At 44.2% G+C, this 10,301-nt stretch overlaps 2 protein-coding genes across 3 annotated transcripts in view; both read right to left on the bottom strand.

Annotated features, from left to right (window-relative positions):
• Positions 1-7,220, bottom strand: part of LOC137355655 (6-phosphogluconolactonase-like) — a 22,521-nt gene extending 15,301 nt beyond the window's left edge. Inside the window, 4 exon segments of the mRNA XM_068021027.1 lie at positions 112-201; positions 5,180-5,246; positions 6,475-6,544; positions 7,182-7,220. Coding sequence (XP_067877128.1) covers positions 112-201; positions 5,180-5,246; positions 6,475-6,544; positions 7,182-7,220 — 266 coding nt within the window.
• LOC137355742 (long-chain fatty acid transport protein 1-like) overlaps positions 4,119-10,301 on the bottom strand; it is a 47,494-nt gene continuing 41,311 nt past the window's right edge. For both annotated transcript variants that reach the window (XM_068021221.1, XM_068021220.1), the window contains exon 13: positions 4,119-8,056. In XM_068021221.1, coding sequence (XP_067877322.1) covers positions 7,899-8,056 — 158 coding nt within the window. In that variant the 3' untranslated portion in view covers positions 4,119-7,898. The remainder of the gene's footprint in view (positions 8,057-10,301) is intronic.

Raw genomic sequence — 10,301 nt, 5'->3', positions numbered from 1 at the left:
TGGGCTGGGTGCGGGAAAAAGTGAAAGGACTCAGGTTGGGTTGGGCTTCATTTGCAGACCCAAGCAGGGCTTAATGGTGCGCTGTACTCGAAATGTGAATTATTGGTTTACCCTTGTAGGTCTATTTCCAATTGAAGTTTATCAAGACTATACTGGAACAAAACAGCCAATGCTAGAAATACACCGCAGGCGCGTGAACACCTGTAAAGAGACAATGCTGGCTCAGGTTTGGGGATTCTGCACCAGGAACAACAAGGTGCATCTATATAGTGCCCTTTGCATAGTAAGCGTCCCAAGGTGCTTCACAGGAGAGCAATCAGGCAAAATTTGAAACGGAGCAGGTGAGGTAGATTTTAAGGAGCATCTTAAAGAGAGTATCGGAGAGGTTTAGGCAGAAAATTCCAGAGTTTAGGGTCTAGGCAGCTGAAGGAACAGCTGCTAATAGTGGGCCAAAGAAAATCGAGGATGCCTAAGAGACTAGAATTGGAGGAGTGTTGGGATCTTGGATGGTTGTAAGGCTGGAGGAGGTTATAGAGATAGGGTGCAGCAAGGCCATGTAGGGATTTGAAACAAGAATGAGAATTTTTAAATCGGGATCTAGTAACCCCCAGGTTTTTGCTGTTCCAGCTGCTTTGTTCTACAAAAGATTGTGCTGAATCAGATGGGTTTGACAAGTGCCACCAGTGATATGATCAGGCAAAGTAAACACAACCTTTGTTGAGCAGTTTATTACTGAAATAGCCATCCACATTCTTTATTGCAGTGAAGCTGTTGAATTACTGCATATGTAAAAAACTTACATTTATAGAGCGCCTTTAATGTAATAATGATCCTCTGACATCTTGGGATGTTTTATCAGGCACAAGTTGACACCGAGCCACAATAAGGGGATATTAGGGCAGATAGCCAAAAGCTTGGTCAGAAGTGGGTTTTAAAGACTGACTTAATGAAGGATAGGGGGCTAAAAAGGTTTAGGGAGGGAATTCGAAAGCATAAGGCCTAGGCAGCAGAAAGCATAGCCAACAATGGCGAAAAGTTTAAAACTGGAGATGCAAGAGGCCAGGATTGGAGAAGTGCAGAGATTCAAAGAGTTAATGTTTTCTTAGAAACATTATTCACTGCTGTGGTTAGTCCAGTCACAGAAACATGCTTCTTCCTGAAATGATTCTGTAATGCTCTAAGCCCAGCACTGCTCCTGCATTACTATAATGGTAGTGTTGTGATTACAAAGCTGGACCAGCAACCCAGAGATTGCAAGTTCAAATCCCACCACAGCAATTTCAAGAACTGCATGAACTAAATCTAGTCATCTATGACCTAGCATTGAAAAAAATATGAAAGCTGCCACTCCTGGACTTGGGTCTGTGTGCTGCATTGTTGGATGTTCTGTCTTTTAGAGGAGTCATTAAACTGAAGTCCCATTTGCCTGTTCAGGCAAACATAAGAGCAGGGGAATGACAGTGACGCAGGAAACTGATTCGCCTTCCATCCATTAAGCCTCCAATCGGTCGCCTTGTGGTGGTAAAAATGGAAATAAAGCAGTTTTGCACATGGAGAAAGAACAGGAAAAAGCTAGAAGATTTATCTCCAGGCCTTTCCTGTATATCTCATGCTTGACCTCACAAAATGGTCTCATGAATAGTAGTGTTGAAATAGAAACCTATTAGCTCCATTCGCTCGTCTCCTGTTGATTAATAGCAGCTACAATAAACTCCCTTTTGCAAGGCAAAGACCCACGATTTCTATAACTAAAAGGGAGTTTATCTAACTCCAGAAAAATGTGGGCCTCTGATGCCGTTCAGTCTCCAGCAGTCTGATCCTTTAAGGTTACTGAACCTTGGTGGGGGCAGGGAGATTAAGAGTCTGCTGTTGATGGCACTGTTTTAGTTTAAAGGTACTTTGAGTGGTATTGGTTGAGGGCTGGTAACATTGTCATCAGCTCACCCTCTGGCCTGTTTGAGAGTCTTGGAAAAGATTTTACCTCATGACCAAAGCCCATGAATGTGCTTCAAATCTGCAGGAAGCTTCATTCACAAATAACTGGAGCACCGGAGGAAATTACAAAACAGTTCTTGGCAGACGAGAATTTGTTCATTGTAGAAACACAAGTAATTGATTCAGCACAGAATACTGAGGGTTTTAAAGGCTGAAGTTTCACGACAGGATATAAAAGTACAGTTAACAAAAGAAATCAAAACAGCAGTAGGTTTTTCCAGCTTCGTACTGAGAGATGGGCTTATTGAAACAGATCCACTTGGAAACCTGAATGAAGGGGAAAATAGTTTTATACAAAAAAAGACTCTTGGGATTCCGATATGCTGCTTCTTCAAGTAGGCATCAGAATTGCATTGGTTTTCTCAGGAACATCTGTTTGCGTGATTCTGAACTGCAGGGGCAAACAACTCCTAGCACCTTTTACAGAACATTCCAATGCACTTTGCATCGGGAGTGGTGGACGCAGAGCAAAGGAGATGTGTGGGTGACCAGACTATAGAATTAACACTTCATTTATATAGAAGCTTCCACAAAACTTAGGTCCTCTGCCACGGACTCCAACCCTCTCTCTAGCCACTATCTGAGGCTGAATCAGACTGTTTGCAACCTTGGCATTTGACCCTGAGTTTCTGAATCCATATTCTCTCCATCACCAAGCCCGCCTACCTTCACTTTGTAACAACCATCTCCGACTCTGCCTCAGCTTATCTGCTGCTAAAACCCTCATCCATACTATTACCATCTCTAATCACTATTCCAATGCATTCCTGGCCATCCTCCCATCTAGCACCCTCCATAAACTTGAGCTTATCCAAAAACGCTGATGCCCGTATCCTAGCTCTCACTAAAGCCCATTCACCCATCACTCTTTTGATTGCTTACCTACATTGGTTCCCAGTCTGGCAAAATATCCTTATTTTCAAATTCCTCCATTTTTTCATCCCTACCTATTTCTAACCACCTCCAGCTCTACAACCCTCCAAGATATCAGTGCTCTTCCAACTCTGGCCTCTTGCTCATCCCTGATTTCTATCGCTCCACCATTGGCGGCCATGCCTTCAGCTGTCTGGGCTCTACGTTCTGGAATTCCCTCCCTAAACCTCTCGATCTCCTTTAAACCTACTTCTTTGACCAAGCTTTTGGTCACCTGTCCTGCTTTCCCCTTATGTGGCTCAGTATCAAATTTTGTTTGATAATGCTCCTGTGAAGCGCTATGGGACTTTTACTATAAAAAAGGTTATTGTCTCAAAGTACATCCCAACAAGTGAGGAACGTTTTGAAGTGTAGTCACTGCTGTAATGAAACATGGCATTTACCAGTTTTATTTAAAATGAAACCACATGATCTCTGTTTGAGAGTGTGCGCGTTCAGTCTGCTTTTCAAAAGGAGAATCATGTGGCAGTCGGTCGTATATTCCAGTGGCCCACGTAGAGAATCAAGGCCCTCTGTTGGAATCCCAGAGAGTCACTATCCTTAACCTAAACAGCGGGGTGATTTAAGATACACTCCAGATCGTAGGGGACACAAGTTGCACTTACAAGAGTGAGCAGTGTAACTTTTTTTTAATTCATTCATGGGATGTGGCCATCGCTGGCAAGGCCAGCATTTATTGCCCATCCCAAATTGCCCTTAAGAAGGTGGTGGTGAGCTGCCTACTTGAACCGCTGCAGTCCATGTGGGGTAGGGACACCCAGTGTTGTTAGGAAGGGGGTTCCAGGATTTTGACCCAGCGACAGTGAAGGAACGGCAATATAGTTCCAAGTGAGGATGGTGTGTGGTTTGGAGGGGAACTTGCAGGTGGTGGTGTTCCCATGTGTCTCCTACCCTTGTCCTTCTAGTTGGTAGAGGTCGCGGGTTTGGAAGGTGCTGTCTAAGGAGCCTTGGTGCTTTGCTGCAGTACATCTTGTAGATGGTACACACTGTGCATCAGTGGTGGAGGGAGTGAACACAGGTTAAAAAATGTCTGGTGCAAAAACCCCAAAATGTGACATTAGAACAAAAGTCTGGTGAAATCTAACATTTGGCCTATTAAATCAACCTTCCACAACTTTTCAACAATTTGGGTACCATTCCATCGCCAAGTAGAATAACCCTGTTCCTTACATACACACACAGACACAATATTTAAGGCACACAATGTTTAATCGCACTTCCACCAAGAAAGACATATGAATACAACACTCTGGAAAGCAGTACTGCAGCATGTTCACATGTATGGGTAAGAATGATTAATCTGGTTAAACCTTGCTGAGGAAAATAAGCATTAAGACACATCAATCATTCAAAAGGAGGGAAACCAAAACACTGAAAAATCATTCCCTTTGTATAATGCTTCATTCTTATTGCTTTTAAAAATTCAGAGTTTCTCACCTTGTGTATTATTCCTCTAGTCAGATTACCCCGTGCTTACTCATTTCTAGTGGTTTAAACACATTTTTCCTGTCAAAATTACATTTGTGCTGCACCCATTGTAAAAATCTAAACTCATTGTGAAACTGAAGTACAGTTTAATTGTCAAACCCCACACCAAATCAGCAAGACATTTTCAATAGTTTTCCCACAGCAGATAAACAACAGAAAATATAAATGACAATTCCTATGAGTTTTTAATATTCCCTGTATGACAAAGATCACTTTTCTGTATATTACGAGTTAGGTTTCAGAAATCATTACTAGTGTTTCACCTGCATTTTGACTAGTGTTATATCAGCTTCATAAATTACTTTGCTAAGAATCTGTTTCCCTTCATCCCCACAGCACAAGTTTAGATTCACTTATGTTCTGCTGGCTGAATGGACCCAAAGGTATGCCTGTAAGATCATTTTGCACCAGTGTTGCTACTTGCATGCCAATGAAGTAGAAAGAAGAATGCAGGACAGATCAGTCCTGACGTTCTCTGACTCTCAGCCCCTCCTTGATTAAGGCATGTCTCAGGTGAGATAGGACCTTTGCCTCCTTCTTCCCGCCCTTCCCGCTACCAAATCCCAGAGACGCCCTGCTGACCCTGGCTACATTTCTGGCCTGGGGGAAAGGGGAAGAGGAGTCATTTACATGTTGGTGATGGGCTAGAGGCCAAAGAGTTGCTGCAGCAAGCATTACGGGCCTAGCAAAGCCTGCTAATTCCTCGACCACCAGGAAAAATTATGCCACTGAAGGGGCCCCGTGTACAGCACGCCAACAGCACCTGTGTAGGCCGCACTTCAGATCTGGCTCTTTTGGAGGGTAGGCAGCAGAAAGACTAGACCGCAGTTCTGTGAGAAATTTACACACATACTTGTCACACGCAACCCTTGTAGGATCTCTAAACAGAACATTCAAACTTTATCCTATTCTGGAGCACACTGTCCTCCCACTGGCCTGTGCAGGCAATAATTTACACAATCTGAAGAAATCTCAGCCTGCTGATAGCTTCTTTGGGTCAAGACTGGCTTTTGCACCAGCCTTAGAAGAAAGTCACTTCACTGACTCAATTATTTGAGGATTGGGGGAAAGAGGCAGACATTTAAAAATGGAGAAGATATCACTGCCCAAAATTAATTAGGGTTCATACGAGTGAGGCCAGATTAAGAATAGGTCAGAAAGCATACAGCACTGATCTAACTGGTCTATTCAGAGCAGGTGGTTTCATTCCATGTCTGTATGGAGTGAATTGATCTCAATTAGGATAGCAGCAATCGTGCAACAGATGACCCCATTGATCCTGAACTAGGGGGCAGTGGGGTGGGAGTTTCAGACAGGGTGCTCCGCTCCTGGGTCATTATCTAGTCACTCCTACCAGAAAGTACACCAGCTCTGGATGTCAGGTCACAACAGGATCAGACTCTGCATTGACTGACAGCACTCAATACCTACTTACACATGAAGAATGTCTACTGGGCGAGGAGTTGGGGGATGCTTGTGGAACAGTGACTCATCAGGAGGCAGTGTCTTCAAGAGAGATCGGGAGGGGAGAAGAAACAGGGACATGTGTTTTTTTTTTTAAAAAACACCTCCCCTGATCTGTTATAACTTAACTGAGGTAATGATACAGTATAATCCAGGGCATGGCATATCAAGAAATTTACTATAATAGTGGCAGTGAATAGCAATCATGGTACTCTTCCTCAAAAGCCTTGGCCTCAGTGCAGTTGCTGTTCCAGCTGTCTCTGGGCTTTTATTCACAGCATCTCCAGTTATGGGATGTCACCAGAGCTAGGAATGAGTGTCGTTTGTTCATCTTAGACTGTCTAGCAAGAGGAAAGCAAATTCATTCTATTGGGGAGCGAGACTATCCCAGCATCTTTAGAGCCAGGGAATGTGCTCCTTCGACCAGACATTTAATTTCTTCCACCCACCCACCACACTGCCCCCCACCCCCCTACACTACCCCTGGGTCTTCTCCCTATGGATAAATGCCTCACCTTCCAGTCAATGACAGTCCAGAATGCCACAAATAGAATCAGAAGCTCAGCACGTGGGGAACTGTAGGCAGATGCCTACCTGTGGCACAGCAGGTTGCAACAAACCTGAGAATGACTTCTGAGCCGGGAACCGGCTGGGATCGTGGCCCCTGAAACAGCAGGGAGGTTTGTGCTGGTGAGAAAGGTGAAGCTTCGCTGCTTGTTTGTCAGGATGTAGGTACAGGTTAACGAGGGTACCCTGACTTAACACTTGCTAGAATTACTTTAAACTTAGTGTTCAGCTACATTTTGCACATTTTTGGAGTTTTCATTAGTGGCAAACAGAAAACAGGCAGGTAAAACTGGTAAAAGTACAGAGTGCATTTCTGCTTGAACACAGATCTATAAAAGCCCATTAGAGGATGTACTTTATCTGTTATGTGACTATAGATAGAGGAACACACTGGACCAACTGACAATACTGGCCAAACCACTTCAAATTCAACAAATAGTTTTCTTTGAATGTTTCCATTCACCGCACATTGAGAAAAGTGCTTTAAATATAAAGTTTGCATCATTAAACAGTTAGGCTTTAATGCTTAAAGAAAGATGTCTCACCTTCTGCTGCAGGTCACCGAATTTTGAATGAAGCCTCCACTAGCTCCTCAAAATAGCACAGTTAAAGCACCGAAATTACAATAAGACAAGCGTGGTGTTGTGAAACAGTCTCCTTGGTGCTCAAGGCCACACAATTTCATTCCCCTTTCCTGCCTACCCCACTGTCTTAACTGTGCAAAAACACCCCACCTTTCGGTCACATGACAGAAAGCCAAGTTCAGCGGTCATGGTGGCAGGAGGGAAGGAACATGTGGCGACAGTAACATGAATGGAGCTGAATGGCCTCTTTCTGTGCTGTAACCATTCTATGATTCTACGACCATAGAGATTAATACAAGAAATATAAGATAAAGAGAGTGCAGATCTAACACAAGATGGCTACGGGTAGGGGTGGAGGGAGTGGAAAGGCAGAGGGGGATGTTAATGCTCTCGATTGAAGCCAGCATGACTGTAGAGAAAGTTAGTGACTTAATGCATCATCTCAACTCCTTGAGCATGTGGTATGTTTGCAAGACACTACTGAGGAAGCTCTGGAGCAGAAAAAATGGCTCAAATGAAAGCATATTAACTTGAGGGTTCCAGTTTCTGAATCAGACCTGTCCATTCTTACTCCAAAATTCTTCCAACTTCTAAATTCTAGATAGGGCTCTGGGAACACAGATTAGAGCCCAACTCCCGAGCCATTCCAATAGATACTTTGAGAAACCTGGAGTTCAACATAGGTGACAAATGGTACACAAATAGGGCTGTTCCCAGCTGGCAAAATAGTGTTTCATTCCACAGGGTTTTTACTCTTCCTCCTCTGGGCAGTTTTTCTTTCAGCTCTGCATATAGCTAAGCTCTTCCTCCATTTTTTCTGATACTTTTTTAAAAATTGTTAAGCTTCCCAGAATTTGGATTTCTAAACTATAGATGGTAATTTCCAGCCAGAATAGAGTCGTAAATCTTCTTGTCCAGGGGAACGTACTTTCCCAGCTTTGAATCTAGAAAGTACAGTCTGTCACTCGTCTGATGCAGGTCAAAACTCTCTTTGCGTAACCTCGTCTTCTGGATTTTGAAAGTACCTGGAGCAATACAAATATCTGATTACCCGGCTTTAGTTTGCATCTTCATATTCATTAATTAAAATTCAAACATTCACATTGTGCTGAATGCAGTCGCTTCCACAGACAAGATCATTGTAGAGTGGCTATTAAGAAAATCAATCCCTAAACAATCACAGGATCTCCACTAAAGCAAAATATTGTGTCGGGTGCTACAAATCTGAAATAAAAAGAGAAAATGCTGGAAACACTCAGCAGGCCTGGCAGCACCTGGGAAGAGAGGAACAGAGGTAATGTTTCAGGTTGGCGATTTTTAATCAGTGGTTCTGATAAAAGGTCATCGACCTGAAACATTAACTCTGTTTCTCTCTCCAGATGCTGCCAAGCCTGCCGAGTGTTTACAGGATCGCCACACTTGCACTGTATAAATGGGCCACAATGCAAACACAGCAGCTGTGAAGGACATTTATTACCTTGGTCAGCATTCGGACATCACAGGGGCTGAAAATTCTGGGGTGGAGGAGCCACTGCACAGGAAGACCAGAGTTGAAAGACCGTGAGGGACAAGAGGTTTGGAGGAGATGGTGGAAACACAGGGCACAGCAAGGCCACTGGAGTGATTAGAGGACAAGGACTTTGATTTCACTGTACTGGCAGACAGAGCGAGGGGTGGGAAGGATAAAGTAAGACTAGCAGTAAAGGCCTGCTCAGGTCTGCAAAAAAAAAAAACCTGACCCGAGCCGGACAGAACCACATCCGACCCAAGCCCGATCCAGCCTGAGTGCTTCCATTTTTTCCCACGCCCGACCTGACCCGACCATCAGTTAACTTACCTTCCGTTTTTCACTTTCTGCACAAGCTGAAAATAACTAACAAAACCACCTTTCTAGTCCAAAGATTAAATTAACATTGGAGTCACTTACCTGCGATAGAGCATGTCCGACCTGGCCCGAGCCCTAATGCCGGACCCGGACGTGCAACCCGACCCAACCTGAACCCAACACATGTTGTTGGGTCCCATTGGGTTCGGGTCGGGTAGCAGGCCTTTAACTAGCAGGTGCATTTGCAACAAGTTGGGAGTGTACTGGGCAAAGGAAGTGGGGGGGGGGGGGGGGGGGGAGGTTTGTAGAATAATTGTCGGGAGGTGACAAAGGATGGATAAGGGTCTTCATTGTTGGAGGGGCTGTGAAGGGGCCAAAGTGGGAAATGTGTGAAGATGGAAATGAGCAGCCTTCAGCAATGAAGAGTTTATGGAGTTTGAAATTCAGCTTAGTGTCATAAAGGATGCAAGGTTCCATACAGCCTTACTCAGTCCGAGCGAGAGTGAGGATAGATTAACTATCAAGTGAGCAAGAATGATGACTTCAGTCTTCCCGATATCTAGCGAAAAGGAAAACATTGGTTATCCTGGACTTGACATCGGAAAGGCAGCACAGAGGGGAAAGACTGGAAAAGAGGCAGAACTGGGTGTCTTCTGCACATGCCTGAGAGATGACCCTGTGCTTTTGGATAATATCACTGAGGGATGACATGCAGGGAAGTCAAGGAAGGATCCTTGGGTAATTCAAAAGGTGATGATCTGGAGAAGGAAGGAGAAAAACTTGCTAGAAATCCAGTGGCTGCATATGCCTCGCACAGAGGCAAAGGTATTCCCACTATGGATATGGATTTCAGTAAGGCGTTTGATAAGGTTCCCCACGGTAGGCTATTGCAGAAAATACGGAAGTATGGGTTGAAGGTGATTTAGAGCTTTGGATCAGAAATTGGCTAGCTGAAAGAAGAGAGAGGGTGGTGGTTGATGGCAAATGTTCATCCTGGAGTTTAGTTACTAGTGGTGTACAGCAAGGATCTGTTTTGGGGCCACTGCTGTTTGTCATTTTTATAAATGACCTGGAAGAGGGTGTAGAAGGGTGGGTTAGTAAATTTGCGGATGACACGAAGGTCGGTGGAGTTGTGGATAGTGCCAAAGGATGTTGTAGGTTACAGAGAGACATAGATAGGCTGCAGAGCTGGGCTGAGAGATGGCAAATGGAGTTTAATGCGGAAAAGTGCGAGGTGATTCACTTTGGAAGGAGTAACAGGAATGCAGAGTATTGGGCTAATGGGAAGATTCTTGGTAGTGTAGATGAACAGAGATATCTTGGTGTCCAGGTACATAAATCCCTGAAGGTTGCTACCCAGGTTAATAGGGCTGTTAAGAAGGCATATGGTGTGTTAGCTTTTATTAGTAGGGGGATCGAGTTTCGGAGCCACGATGTCATGCTGC

Source organism: Heterodontus francisci, chromosome 43, assembly GCF_036365525.1.
Source record: "Heterodontus francisci isolate sHetFra1 chromosome 43, sHetFra1.hap1, whole genome shotgun sequence".
NCBI lineage: Eukaryota > Metazoa > Chordata > Chondrichthyes > Heterodontiformes > Heterodontidae > Heterodontus > Heterodontus francisci.
The sequence above is the reverse complement of the archived record's forward strand: the minus strand, read 5'-3'. Positions and strand labels throughout refer to the sequence as shown.